The 15,261-nt window shown below is 41.7% G+C and overlaps 1 protein-coding gene across 8 annotated transcripts; it reads right to left on the bottom strand.

Annotated features, from left to right (window-relative positions):
• Window positions 1-199: 199 nt before the first annotated feature.
• On the bottom strand, window positions 200-14,911 carry brsk1a (BR serine/threonine kinase 1a). Of its 8 annotated transcripts, none has more exons than XM_061028392.1 (19): window positions 13,622-14,911; window positions 13,376-13,470; window positions 13,090-13,175; window positions 12,497-12,637; window positions 12,179-12,295; window positions 11,903-11,936; window positions 11,474-11,542; window positions 11,184-11,330; window positions 10,035-10,066; window positions 9,711-9,875; window positions 8,792-8,889; window positions 8,079-8,232; window positions 7,929-7,989; window positions 6,337-6,967; window positions 5,584-5,632; window positions 5,373-5,496; window positions 4,832-5,042; window positions 3,390-3,479; window positions 200-2,857 (listed from the first exon to the last, which is right to left on the bottom strand). In XM_061028392.1, the coding sequence occupies exons 1-19, from the start codon at window positions 13,704-13,706 to the stop codon at window positions 2,658-2,660; spliced, it is 2,589 nt and encodes an 862-aa protein (XP_060884375.1). In that variant the 5' UTR covers window positions 13,707-14,911; the 3' UTR covers window positions 200-2,657. The 8 variants fall into 8 exon arrangements, with proteins under 8 accessions (XP_060884375.1, XP_060884373.1, XP_060884378.1 ...); XM_061028390.1 differs by having other exon boundaries at window positions 200-2,872; window positions 3,393-3,479; XM_061028395.1 differs by having other exon boundaries at window positions 200-2,872; window positions 3,393-3,479; window positions 6,337-6,613.
• Window positions 14,912-15,261: the final 350 nt, after the last annotated feature.

Below are 15,261 nucleotides of genomic sequence, written 5' to 3'. Positions count from 1 at the left end.
TTTGAATATTGCTTCTTGTATCTAGCTTGAAATTTATTATTTCCGTTCATGATATATTTTTTATTTTATATTGTCGTAAAAAAAGTGTTCGCGTACAGAAAACAACTCATCTTAAGTTGAAGCTTTTTCAGCATGACTGCAAATAAGAATAAATTAAAAATGAAACCGTTTCAACCCAGAAATCAAACAGACACACAAATGAATTTAGGGTTTATTATTATAACCATAACAATAAGGTGGATCTCTCTTTATTTTGACCATCACTTCAATCATAATTGTTCTTTTTTTTTATCACAGGCAATAGTTATAATAGTGCACTTTTTATATTTAAATTATGATACAGACATTTCTTTTTTTTTTAAACACCTTACTCTACTGACCCTTATGAATGGAGAATAGTTTACAATCTTAGCCAGAGTTGGGTCAATGAAAGTGATGTGGTGATGAGAAAGATGAAAGTGGTGATGGTGAGCAATCATAACGTGTGTACGGACAGTGAGGCAAACGACTTTGTACAGTTTCTCTGGTGATGATGGCAACACGACAGGTGAAGAGGCAGACAGACAGGTCAAAGGGACAAGGCATTAAAGCAAGAGATGGAGCGAAATCAGCAAGCATTCATCGTGTGAGAGAGAAATCATGTGCCTGTTAGGGTTTGAATATGTTAATTGCGTTTGACGTGTTTGATATTCCTGGGTTCAGTCAAAATCTCTGGACGCAATCAGCTCAAAGTGCAGCTGCTGCAAAGTTGTCAGCTCACTCACATTTAGCTGTCGTCACACACATACATACACACACACACACACACACACACACACACACACTCCAGTTACCAGAGATAAACGTCACAAGACAGATGTGAGATATAAACAAAGATCACTGAAGAAGTAAGGTGAGGGCAACTAGTCAGTACTGCTATCAGAGTTGAGCGTGGAAAGAAGGGTTAACAGAAAGAGAAATTAAAGAGAAAATTTCTTAAATTAGCTCTGGATGTATTGTTGACATCAAATGTAAAAATAAACATGTACATGATACGCTTAAGTGACCAACACATACATAAATAAATATTAATAAATACAATTTCATAAAATTTAAATAAATAAATGTTACATGTCTTTATATAAACAATGCAAATAAATAGGACAGATAAGTGGCAACATAAAAAGGTCAAAATGAACAGAACAGTAGCATAAATCTCACTGAAAACATTCTGCACTTTTGTTGCATATTGTGCTGTATGGAAGACTGGTGATGAACATCGACTAGTCTGACAGAGTGCTGGAGGATAACATGACCGTCCCGAGCTGCTACGTCCGTTTGCAGAATGGTGTGACTCTCTGTGGTGAACGAGGGTGCAGCGATGGACTACTTGGCTCGTTGGTGAATACTGCAGTGAAGGGCGCCGGGGTTAGGAGACTCTTCCGCTTTTGCTTTTCCATTTTTGAAGTCCTGTTAAACAAGGAATTGACATGGCAAGCCTTGAAAGTTCGGCGTTAGGAGTAGTCCATTTAAGAATATCCTTTTCTTGTTTCTTTTTTTTTTTTTTTTTTGTTCTGAGTCAGTATGTGAATACTATGGCAATAAGAGACAAGCTCAATGAGAAAGGTGGCTTGTGTTTGATCGCTCTGCTCATTCAATCGGGGCACAAACAGCTGTGATGAGGTTCATGGAACAATTCACGCATAGTGTTCTTTTTTTTTTCTTTTTCATATAGTAATGTTCATATTTCTGTTCAAATCAAAAATACTTCTCTTCAGAGCAACATGGGGTCCAATGCAAAAATCTCAGGTGCATTGCTCGGTATTGTCTCTGAGTAAAATTAAAGTACAAAGAGAATCAAAAGAGCGACTAGTCAGCTTCCCCCTCTTCAACACTGCAGAGTGTTTTCAGTCTATCTTTACTGCTATCTCTGTGCTACTGACATCCTCCAAAGAAACATGTAAACATAAATAAAACTAAATAAAAAAATATTCTTTTTCACATTCACTTACTTAGCTTACTTTATTGGTTTTCTTTACCTCTGGAGAAGACACTGCAGGAGTTCCAGGATGCCGTATCTCCTGAGGGAATCAGGACCTTTTTGTTCAGCTCATCACTGAGATGGGAGCAGGCTGCTAACTCTTAGGGTACATCTATAATTCTTTCAGTATGGACTCGTATTTGCATGTTGCTTGATAATGATATGAGCGCACTGGTTAATTGTAAGAGACTCTTTTTGGTGTCGGATACTGTATTATCATGATATGGTAGACTAGCCTATCTGATCATTTCAGCATCCTTTAGCAGGCTGATTTGCTAACTGGCATGCACATTAGCACTTCAAAATTCCTAGTTTGTTTGATCTGTGAAGCTGTATCTATGAAGGATACCAAACTGCTCATTCAAATATTATTATTTTCATTAAAGGGTGATTCCTAAACACTTCTCATGTAAGGGCAGGAATCCTGGTGATCCAACAGATCAAAAGTATGTTGAGTCGGGACACAAAGCATGACGGGGGGAATAGGCTCAATCCTTGCTATGGTCAAGCACCTTCATAACTTAGTCTAGGAAGAAAAGGAGTAGCTCATGGCTTGCAGGGATACTTGGAGATGGAGTTACACGGTTTTCTGTCCAGTGTAGTTCAGGCATCCTTCTGCGTAGTCTCACTTTCTATCCTACGGTTGGGACTGGGTTCCATTGGAGGACAGCAGTCGGGTTCTCTCTTTCGCTGAGCCTCTGCGCTGCAGAACTCCCCCGCTGCCTCCGATACCTCCGCCATCGACCCGATCGCCCCACTCGCACCTGTCACCCCCACCCTCGGAACGCCTGGAGTTTTGGCGGGTGGGGGTCCCGTGGGGTCGGCCGTTCTTCTCATCTGGGAAGGGATCAGTAGGCAAGGACAGGAAAGTCACTCTTTACGTAAACAAGCAGCAATTTCTACGGGCACGGGCTTCACATTAGCTCGATCTGTTGTTTTATTCACAAGCAAGCTGTTTAATCAACACAAATGTAGAGATGGAAACTTCTGTTCTCCTTCGGACTCTGTAACTGTAGGGGGAAAGGGAAGCTTTGACGTTTTAGAGGCATTCTTAGAAAACATAATCAGCTATGTTTAAACAGATAATAACCATATCAAAGCAGATGGATTAGGTGTGTTAGACACAGCTGAAGAATGCAACATCCTCTCCTGTGAATGGAATAAGAAGAAGTTTCCAGCACTATGAAAGAAGTAGGAATCATGTGGTTAGAACATCAAATCAAGGATATTTGTGAAGAAAAGTTTTAAAATGAAAGAGAAGAATATAAAAAAAAAGTGTCATTGTTAGTTAGAAGTACAATACAGTCATAGCTGAAAAGTGCACATTTCTTTCTCTTGTGTGCACACAGTTGAGGAGAAGCAGTCTTACCAGATAAGGCTTGCACCATGGGTTGATCATGAGAGCTGAGTAGCTGAGCTTGAATCGTTTCCACCACTCGTCTGAACCTGCGACTCGGGCCTGGAGATGCACCAAATCAAACATGTTATATGGGCTAAGTATTGTTCTAAAAATAATGATGTTGATGCAAACCAAGCTTGGGTTTCAGTGCCAAACAGATACACTCGATCGGACCCAAGCCTTAATTGCAGTTTCCCAACGATATGATATCATATATATTCTTTAGACAACGGTGAGATTTTTGCCGATATCACAAAGTCCTCTGTGATACAATTTTTATTAGAGTCTATACCAGGGCCAGTGATCGATTTCGATTCTATGTACCCATTTAACACAATCTGTAACATTTTAAATACATTTATGATTACAAAGTGCTCTTTGTGCGTTTATGGAATATAACTGAATTCTTTTTTAACCACCAAACATTTCCTTTCAAACACAAACATTTTTTCCCTGCATTGTGATCAATTTCAAGGCACTAATTTATGCTTTTTCTGCACCATGGTTGTTTCATCATGATCCCGTCTTGTGTCCCTTTTTCTGATTTCGACAGACATGTGGACTTGCATAGTTATTGTTTCTGCATTTAATGGTAAATGGATCTGAACTTACATAGCACTTTTCTAGTTTTCTGACTATTCAAAGCACTTTTACACAGAGAGAGGGAGAGACCTGTTGTCCTGCTTAGACCAGATCAGCACGGAAATAATTCACACCATCCTGATTCTATAAAACAACGCTATAGTTCTTATATTAATGACTGAGGTCTGCCCCCCCTCTTTCTGCTCCTTCATCAGCAGTATATTTCATAAAGTCTCCAAAAGTCCCATTTTAAATAGTTTCTCTTGTGATCCTGTTATCACAGCAGGTCCCTCGAGTGACCGGTAATACATAATGTAGCCACCTAAGAGAGTGCAGAGTAACATCAGCAGTCCGCTTGCCGGTAGCTTCTTTAGAAAGTTCTGGATGATGTGCAGCTGGGCGGAAACTGTGAAACAGGCTTGCGGTGGGAATTTCAAAGCGCGCTGTATGTCGATGTTTTGACTTTCTAGCAATTTGATTGGATCTTTGTTTAACAAATCAATGGATTGATCCATATCCAACAAATTCTGTTCCTCAAACTCGCTTCTTTAATCTTATCTGTTTGACAGTTAAACAGATTGGCTTTCATATCAGTCCACTGAATATACAGTAAGGCTACCGCCAAGTCTTTGGTTAGCTTTGATTACTTTAGCGAGAGTGAAAATGTGGTGAATAGGCTAGCCTGGCTTTGTCCAGTGGTATCATAGATTATTACAGCTGGTAATAACTCTCTGCTTTGGAACAACTTGTGTATGAGGCACAGATACATCCAAATTCATGAAGCTTTATTCATTTCCCAGTGGAATGGGTTAGATGTTTGCTCCACTTGCCTGATATGAGAGTGAACGTCACACTGTAGATCCCTGTCTCTCTCCTGCCCTCCCTCTCGCTCCTCTCCCTGTCCCGCTCCCTCTCGCCTTCGGAAAAAGCAATGTCCACCTGGAACTTGACGGGCTTCTGGAAGACGGAGGGACCGGCGGAGGACTTGTACTCGGCTCGAAAGCTGGTCTGGGAGAGAACGCTGTGACTGAGCGACGGGATCTGTGTGGTAGGGAGACAGAGAAGAAGCAGAGAGACCGACAGACTTACGAGGCGGGAGAGGTTCAGGGGCAAACGTGAGTATAGGGAGACAAAGGGTGAGGGTGAGGAGAAGAGAGAAAGAGTGAGCCATTGGTGAAAGTAAAAGTGATTCATCACACGTGCCACAAGTGAGCAAGATTAGAAATAGAGAAAACAGAAAAAATGAGAGAAATGAAGTGCGTAAAGTATGACTGTTTGAAGACCTTACAGCTTTTTGAGAGAGAGCCATGCTTTTTACAAACAAGCTTTGACAGTGAGAGACGTGAATGACGGAACTCATCAGATACTCACAGACAGGAAGGCGTGGACAATGTCCGCTTTAACAGAACTCAGAGGTTTGTCTCTAATCACCACAAAGATCTGCTCCTCTTTCTCCAAGCCAATGAAGTTCCCAAACCACGATTTCTTAGCCAGCCTGGTAGCAAAAAAAAAACATCAACAGAAACCAACACAAAAGCTTTGTATTGTTACACATCAGTAATGAATGACATCAAGGACTTACTCTGGGCTTGATTCTGGTGTTAGACTGGACATGTCTTCTGATGTAGGAACTGAAAGAGATAAGACACTCTTGTAAAAAGTTCTAAACATTTATCTGGAAGAGAGAGGACAAAAGTGAGTTCAATAAAGTCTGTTAACCATATTCCTCTTACATCATGCAAGGTGGGAAGCCAAAACTGCTGTTTTAATGTCATACTTCTGTCTTCCAGGATATAAGTTGTATAAACAGCATATTCATCAACAGAAAATGTTACCACTTTTTGTTGTATTGTACCATACCTGTGCAGATTGTGGTTTGTCTGTAAAACCAGAGATGCACCAGTAGTGAAAATCAGGGCCAATAATGATACCAATGTTTAAAATAACAATTTAGCGGATTGCCGATCCTGATGATTTTTATAAATACTTTAATAAAAGTATTTATTTTCATCATTTGGTCTTTTTTCAAATGTGCGATGCAATTTGATGTACTAAATTGTTGTCAGTAGTCCCTCCTCTTGAAATGTCATGCGAGCCATAAGACTCCCACACTGACCAACTTTCTCTTCTCTCTTCTCCAGTTTGACTATGAATGTAAACATGTGGAGCCCCTCTGCCCAATAAAAAACTTCTGTTCTGATGCAGCAGGCGGTTACATCAGCTACTATTCGGTGGACCAATGTTTGTCAGCAGGTCCAATATCGGCCAATTTCGATGTTCAGCCTACACATCAGGGCATCCCTAGTTGGAAGCCATCATACCAAACACATCTCACCTTGTAGTTTGCGTCGATGAAAACGTGGCGAGCCCATCAGGTTGTTTTTGAAAGAATTGAGGCGTGTCCTCCAGTGGGCGGAGCTGCTGGCGGCCATGCCGCTTCCCCCCCCTGGGCTGGAGGGCGGGGTCAGCGACAGCGAGCCTACCCCACCCCCTCCCTCCGCCCGCGAGGAGGACGAGGACGAGGAGGAGGAGGGCGGGGTGGAGGAGGGGTGGTGAGGGTGGTGGACAGGGGTGCCCAAAGGTGTGGGCAACGGAGAGCCCTGGGGGGTGACCTGCGGCACAGAGTGGGCAGAGTTTGGGTAGAAGCTCTTAGTCACTGACTTTAGGACAGAGGACGAGGGGAAGAAAAAACGGGGGATGGGTGACAGAAGCGGAGAAGGGGAGGGTGAGCGGGAGGATGGGTTGTGCAGAGGCAAGGATTTGATGGGCTGCAGGTGGGGGCGCTCCGCAGGTCCCTTGGTGGGCAGGGTCTGGGTCTTTGGATTGGGGGGGGCTTTAGGCTTGTCGTGAGCCCGAACTGAGCGAGGAGTGGTGATGCTTCCTTGTTTGGGCTCCTTTGTGAGGGGGGTAGCGGTGGCAGAGGTGACATCTGATTGGCTGAAAGTGAAGACGGGGCTCTGATAGGACTGGGTGGGGTGGGGAGTGGGTTTGTGGGTTGGAGAGATGGATAACAAGAAAGAGAGGGGATGGAAAATGGAGAAAGGATGGAAATGAATATCATGCTTCATGACAAAAGAGAGTGCATCCTGTGAGAAGTGAAAGTGTCAAATGCAATACATCTATAAAAGCTTTTATTGAGGCCTTTAGCTGAAGGTGTATCATAAGTGAGTGAGGGTTTAGTGACAGTGTGGCAGTGAAAGGGTTAAGAATGCAGTGACAAACAACAAGTGAAAGTGAACTTTTGACTGTGCAGAAATACTATTTTTTTTTTATATCTTAAAACAATTTCAACATGAATAATAAAGCAGAGTATCCCATAAACAAAAAGCAATCATCAAATTGAAAGTTCAATCTTAAATTTCTCAACTTTTAATAAAACAGCAAGCTCATGCAGGGTGAGGAAGAGAAGTGGCATGGAGACAGAAGACAGATCCTGTCTTGTTTAGGAACTTTACCTGAGAGACATCTCTGTGTGACTGTATAGTTCCATAATGACCATATATTTCCATATCAATATAATTATGAAACATATAATGTTGATATGGAAATATATGTTCATTAAAAAGAGAATGATTCCCAAGTCCAGACTTAATGTCAGTAACACCCTAAAATCCAACATAACATCTGAAGACAGCTCACACCCACCCATTGGAATAAACATGGACTCAACATAAACAGAATGTATTCAAAGGGAGGAATCTGGGATTAATATGGTAGGCAAAACTTTCTTCCTATGGTTGACTAACTTCTGATAAGGTACCTGTCCTTTTACAGCTGCGCTACTAGTTTACAGGGGGAGTCAAACAATACAGTTTAATAAAAATACCAAGCAGTTTAATTTAGCAGGCTTGTAACATGTTCAAAGGTAGTGAAGCAGCAGCACTTGCTCATGTACAGCTTGTCTAAGGATGGCCATCAGGCCCTTACCCTGGGACTGCTGAGAGGACTGGAGGAGAGACCGGTTGATGCTCCGCTGACTGAGCGAGACCTGAGGCCAAAAAATACATAACTGTGTGTGACCCAATGTATTCCTGGTAAAGTGTGTTCCTAAATAAGAGTAAGAATAATATACACCACCTCTGGCTGTGTGCAGCTGTGTCCAGGGCCCTGCGAGGCGGGGTAGGAGACCCCTGTTCAGTAACACTCAGCACCTCCAGACTTTTCCTCTCGGGGCGACAGCGGCCATGACGCGTCAGCATAGGAGAGTCGACACGCTTTCGAGGAGGGTCTGCTGAGGAGTTTCATCATAAAGTTAGGACAGGATTTATTTATTTATTACAGCAATTCAAAAAAAAAATTGAATGCAACATTAAACTTTGTGACTCTGCCATGAGGACATGACACCACTTTTAAAAAAGATGGTTGCTGATTTTGTGCTTCCTGTTCACCATCCCAGCCCCTGTTCTCACTCTGTCACTGTGCATGTATTTTCTCTTTTGCTGTTCTAAAGGTTTGATCATGTTGAAAGGGCTTCTTCCACAGGCACAAATCTTGCGAGGCATTTACCATCTAAAATAACATAAAAATCTGTGTCTTTCAAATCACATCATGTATTATTGCTAATTATGGCGATGGCAGCAGCAGTTATTTCTTATTCTTAAGGCTTTCAGTGTGAAGTAATTCCCCAAAACGTGATGTCATTTAAAGTATGACATCAAATGATCACACATTTGAAGGCATAGGAAACAACTACCTGTGTTTGGCACCAGGCTCCCAGACTGCTCGGATCAGATACTGAGAAGAGCAGCACCCTCCCTTGAGTGGATCCCTCCTGCCCCCTAAAGACTTACCTACGTCATTACGCGGAGGCAAGTCCTCGTCCTCATAGCTTGGGTAGCGCTCTTTCCTGTCCAGCAGTAGGTAATAGATCATCTTCTCCTGGTTTTCTCTGAAACAAACGGTGACAAAGAAAATCATGTGAGGACATGCTTAATTAGAAAAGAATGACTTTGAACCGGGATAAAAACACCAACGTGGTTATATTCACACAAACATGGATTCACAGTACGTTCAAAACTGCAGTATTTTCAGAAGCTGGATCCTCAAAAGCACAACGCAGTCTATGATTTAAATCTCACATTCTTTTGATGTCAAAAGCGTTTTTTGTTTTGTTTCTTTACTTTGAAGTAGAAAAACAGCCCCTGACTCCTCCATCACACACAGCTTTTAGTCTAGATCATTTTCTTTGGGAAGGACATGACAGCCCATGGTTCACAGGTGTTATCTTTTGGAGGATCTAGCTTCAGTCTTTCTGCCATCTTGTATGTTTTAACTCTGCAGATCAGGAGTTTCACATGGGATGTCGGTCCAGAATAGGCAGGGTAAAAATCCATTAAGTACTTGATGGGTTAACCAGAATAATATTATAAGTCTAGTACACAGTCAGGTACAGCGGTTCTAAGGTAAATGCATGTAAATGTTGTTGACATTGTGAAAAGTTTGTCATGTTTTCACTGTTCTAGTTTTCAGTTACTTTTATTCATCACTTTAATGTGACTTTAATCAGTATATTTTGTTTGTGGTTGTCACAGGTCTGTGGTTCTCTGCTTACATGTGGATTGTTGTTTGATTTGATTGTTTTAATTTACAATCAAAGACATTTGTGTGCATTGCATGATTGCTTCATTGTTTTATGTTGCACAACTTTTTTTTCCCCAGTCTATCAGTGTGCAGCTGACCACTGAGCAGCATCATCACGTAAAGACTTACTCTTCACACTGCAGGTCACGTGTGAGCTTGACTCGGTCTCGGAAACATCCGAGCGAGTGCATGCTGTCCAACACATCTGGGTCCAGCTCAGTCAGGGACAAGATTCGCCTCACACACACTCGCCGGGGAGGAGGCTGCTCAGGACACGGCTCATTACGACCACCCCTGGGAGACACACAAACACACACGAGGTAACAAACAATGAAACACACACACGTGAATAACACAGAAATAGTGAATGAGATTTAATATAATGCATGCTACAACACTGTAAATGAGTGTTTGTTGCAGCAGTCATGTATATAAAAATGAATGTTTACTCACTGATACCAGACATGTTTCTGGATGGCCTCCAGCTGTATGGGAAAGGAGGGGGGAGGGGGCAGATGGGGCCATTAGTTCCTACAGTCTGTTAACGACCAGATGGCCACAGAGCAACGGTGTGTAAACACCACATTCCCTTTTTCTTTATGTATGCAAAATACACCTCATGACTTCTGATTATTGTATATTTAAATCAGTATCTGCAAAAAAAAATCACGTGTCACTAAGCGAAATGGAGAAATGTTGTTGAACCATTTTTTCTGGTACATTAGAAGAATAAAAATACTTCAAATCATATTTTTTAAACTCTACTTTGTATTATCATTGTAATCGTGCTTAAATACAACAAGCAAGCCACGTCTAACACCACAGCAACTGAAAGTACAAGCATAGATGTCCCAATGAATCATCCGATGTAAATTCAGAAGTATATCTTATCTATTTAACGATAAGAAAAAAATGAACAAGAGTGCAGTTACAGCAAATCAAAAAGCAGTCCAATGAAACAGATTATTTCAAACCAAATATAATCAAAAGGAGACTTGTTCCCATATAATTACAAGAATCAGAAATGCCTCTGATACATCCAATGCTCTGATCCGTGCCATCATTTATAAGCTACCCGTAAAAAACCTTTCGACTTCTCCAAAATAAGAGCCTATGTGCAAAGCAATATTTATGTAATGGCCTGGACAAGATACTATTGTTTTAAGGGCAGCAAAGAAGAACTCATTTCAGGTAACATGTGGAGAGGATAATGTTTGTCAAAGCTAGCAAAACTTTAGCATCTCAGTTCACAACTAAACAGTTTAGGTTTTCCGTTGTAAATTTAAAGTTTGGTAATTCTAATTGTGAAAAAGCACACAATAAGTAATCTTATACTCAAGTTCTAGGAATCATTCTCTAGTGGACATGATAGGCAGCTTTCTTCAGTGCACTAAGCCAGAACCTACAACAACCATAGAAGTGATATTTATACAGGGTTCATAGAAAACATAGAATGCCTATAGTTATTAAAGAGATACTAGCTATTGGCCTGGTTATAGGAAAGTACAAATTTGATATGAAAGTAGAGAGAAGAAGTAGAGGTGATTCTGATTGCCATTATTAGTTGCTGTTAAAACTCCCTGTGTAAGCTTAGTCTCGTACCGAGAGCCTCTTTTCAGGGTTGACCTCAATCATGCCCTTGAGCAGGGACTGGCAGTCCGGGGGGATGAAGTGGGGCATGTGGAACACGCCGCTCTTCACCTTCTCCAGGAGCTGGCGTAAGTTGTCATGGTCAAAAGGCAGGGCGCCCTGGACGTGAAAGAGAAGAATGGGGGAAAGAAGGAAATAGACAGGAAAAACAGAGGAGGGAGGTACGGTAAGTAGAAAGTACACTGAAAAAGTTTTCACAATGGGACCAAACTGTACTGTGATATGAGGACTGAAGGACCTACCACCAGCAGGGCAAAGAGGATGACCCCACAGCTCCACACATCTGCTCTTCGCCCGTCATATTTCTCCCCCTGCAAAACACCAACTCACGATCAATATTGATTTCATTCAAAGAGAAAATGTTTCGTTTGTCTCGTTTAAAGTTTGTCTAATAAATGATCTCCAAAAGAGATTAAAATGAATTGAAATGCAGTGAAATCTTTTCTTCGCTATGACTGGAAGATGTGCTCGTTGTAAGCCGTCAAGAATCGACCAACTCAAAGAAAACTCAAGTGACTCTATTCAACAAGACTGTTTTACAACTTTGAAAAAAAATGAGCCCGTAGCTTTAGAACTACGTAATTGCCACTTAATGAATAATTGATGAACATCATTTGCTTATTCAGTTAATAGGCACCAACATTTAAAGATGACAAAAGCCGAAGACTTACCCGTATGACTTCAGGACAAGCGTAATGTGGTGATCTAAAATCAAAAATAGTCATTACTTTTCTTTACAATTCTGGAAAAATGGAGCAGTAACTTTCTTTACTTTATAATGGCACAAATATTATGTCTGTTTATGTGATGTCTTAGGATTCTGTTGTAACGATCAGACTCTTTTATTGTGAAGAATGTAACGACTTGATTGACACTGTAAGTTACTAAAACACTTAAATGTGCCCCCTTTTGTGTTCTCACATTATTTATGTACGTTTGATACTCACCCACAGCTGGTCTCTAACAGGCTGTCTCCCACCTGTAAGGAGGCCATGCCAAAGTCAGCGATACGGATGTTGTTTTTTTCATCCAGGAGCAAGTTCTCGGGCTTCAGGTCTCTGTGACTGCACACACACAAAAAAAAGATTGATCTTCTAGCAACATTATACCTGGTTTGAAAAAGAGGATTTCATATTGTTTTTTCCCTTTTAACACCAAAGGCCTACAATTCAACAAAGCCAGCAGAGGAACCCAAACCTCCACCCTACACATGATGACCCACACCCTCATTCATTCAAGAACTGCTGCTCTAAGCAAAAACCAACCATATGGAATGACTGTGGCAGAAATCCAAAGCAGAGATGATCTGTCTGAAGAACTTCCTGGCCTCTTTTGGAGTCAGTCGGCCCTTCTTCACCAGGTAGTCAAACAACTCTCCTCCTGACACATGCTCCAAAACCAGGTACCTTTCCACACACAGGACAACAGTGTGTTTTATAACCACAGACAAATTACCAACAAGAGACAAATTACCCCCCCCCACACACACACACACACACACACACACACAATAAATCTAACCTCAGAAACTCTTTTAAAAACGGTTAGACATTAATTTATGATGTTAGTTTCAATGTATCATGTTTTATGTCCTCACTTTCCGCCTGCCTATTCCCACAGCTGCTCTTCAACAGCTTTAAAGCATCAAGGGGAGTATTCTTTCCTCAAGATAGATCAAAAACTTTTCAGAATACTTGTAGCGGATGAAAGAAAAGCGGAAATTAAGAGGGATGAGAGCAGTTTAATATAGTTCACAGAGTAATATTTATACCCATCTCACTCCAGGGTTCAATGTGAAAGACATGCAGGCTGCACTGTGAATGTTTCTGAGGCTCTTTCAAATGAAGGATGAACTCACAGATATTTGTTATTCTCGTAAACATCATGCAGCTTCAGCACATGTGGATGCTCAATCAGTTTGAGAATGGCAATCTCCCTCTCAACCTTGGTGGAGAGAGAAAAAACAGGAACAAAGGGAAAGAGACAGAAGGAGATGAAGACACAACAGCAAAGTAAGACAAGCCACTTTCTAATACAGGAGTTCAATCGAAAGCATATCAAGCAATTTTGAACACCTGGCTGTTTACAAAATTGGTAATCGTCACTGCGAGCCCAACATTAACGGCGTCATACTGGTACTGTACCTTCATCAAGACGGACTCAGACAGCTTCTCTCTGTTGACTATTTTAATCGCTACCTTCTGACCCGTAATGCAATGGACCCCGAGCTTGACCAGTCCTGAAAGACAGATAAAACACACAGATGAGACGTACAAAAACTCATCATGTACAGCAGAAATCCTATTTCTACATAAACATAGGTCTAATATCCATTCTCGCATTTAAAAAAATATATATTTTCAGAATGAAAAACAGCTGGAAGTACTCACCCGTCTGACCCTTCCCCAGTGTTTTCTCCAGTCGGTAGGGCCCAACATATTGAGCTGACTGACCTAGAGACAGTTCCTTACTCATACTGCTCTTACTGCAGGCTAATACAGTACAACTACTACTACTGCACTGTTTTTTTTTTATTGCAATTACTTTGATATTTTTCAGCTTTATACCAAAGTCACCGTGGTTTACAGGATGCTGTTGGACTTAGATCACAACAACTTCTGATTTCAGTGACAACACTGCTACTCTGGAGTCAAGGAGCATCAAACTGATGTTGATTTAAAACATCTGGATGTCGAATGGACATTATTCATCTAAAACCTAGATAATAAACATGGCTAAATATTGTATTTCTGAAGCACGTTAAACATACATGACGTTTATAATCAACAAAACAGCTTGCTATTGGTAGATTAAAGCAGAAAAAACTCAAGATGACAGTAATTTATTAGTCTTTTTTTATGTGTTAAATACTGACAACTACTTTAAAGATAAACATGGCAAGGTGAATTAACCTCACTTCTGTACATTAGATTATTCAAACTTGCACGACGTTCACTGTTTGACGCTTATCGAGAACTCGTTGACGTTTTTATATATGAGCCTTGAATTCACGTCTGCTGAGAAATATTAGTCAATTATCGGAGGAGTACACCAGCCACACGTCTAATACTCCAAGTGGATGTTAGCAATGAAAATAAAATGTATTTATTTCTGTCTGTCCGGCCTGTTTTACAGGTGCAACAACATGCTATTTTAGCCTCGCCGCCGCTCTCCCACACAGCAGCGAGGCTAGCTTTAGCTTTAAACGCCTTGACCAGCGGCCGACTGTCAAAAAAACCAACACCTCCTGAAGTTTCCGGGCATCGCCAAACGGTAAGATTGATCACACGGCCGCCGCATTCTCACAATATTTCCTGCCGAAAAAACCATCCTTAGCGTAGTGCTCCCCCTCCCTGCCTCTCCCCGTCGTCCCCTCTCTACATCCCTGCTGCAAGTAGCGGATCACAGCATCTTCTCCTCTCTCCTTTGGCGTGTCCTCCTCCTCCTCCCTCACCGGCGGAGACTCAGGTAAAAGAAAACACACAAACAGATGCCCGCAAGAATAACCCGCACTATTATCGACTACCTTACTCCCCTCCTCACTTCTGATTATAGTTCACGCAGGGTAAAGGCCCCCTGTATTATACTCCCTTCGGTTTTCTTGCCGTAAATCGATATTTTCTCTCTCCTCTTCCTTCCTTCGTCTCACTCGCATCAGCATCCGGGTCCCACTCTCTCCCCATCCTCTCTCCTCTCCTCCCCTGCCCTCCCCCTCCTCGTCCTCCTCGTCCTCCTCCTCCTCCTCCTGATCATCTTCCTCAAAATAAGCTTATCTCTGCATTCACCTCAGTCCTGGACACACTGGGGGCCCCGCTGTGATCTGCTGCGGACCCCTCCATCACTATTAACATCACTGTAACAGCGGACATTTGTAAACATCGCCAGAGGCAGCGGATTGGTACGCGGCCTAGGACGCTGGGTTGCTGATTCGGATATGGCCCTTAAATGTAGGCCTATTGGTGATTTCCCACAGGTGGTGTTTTTTTAATTTTTTTATATGATTTGATAAGAAGTGCAAAACTATAGGTGA

The sequence above is a fragment of the Labrus mixtus genome, chromosome 21 (assembly GCF_963584025.1).
Source record: "Labrus mixtus chromosome 21, fLabMix1.1, whole genome shotgun sequence".
NCBI lineage: Eukaryota > Metazoa > Chordata > Actinopteri > Labriformes > Labridae > Labrus > Labrus mixtus.
The sequence above is the reverse complement of the archived record's forward strand: the minus strand, read 5'-3'. Positions and strand labels throughout refer to the sequence as shown.

Excerpts from the sequence above, each read along its gene's own strand:
- brsk1a (XM_061028390.1), bottom strand. The coding sequence starts at position 13,706 with ATGAGTAAGGAACTGTCTCTAGGTCAGTCAGCTCAATATGTTGGGCCC. Across the intron at positions 8,890-9,710 it reads CGTGACCTGCAGTGTGAAGA|AGAAAACCAGGAGAAGATGA; the intron begins GTAAGTCTTTAC and ends CGTTTGTTTCAG. Across the intron at positions 6,968-7,928 it reads GTCCTCTCAGCAGTCCCAGG|TCCTATCAGAGCCCCGTCTT; the intron begins GTAAGGGCCTGA and ends CACCCCACCCAG.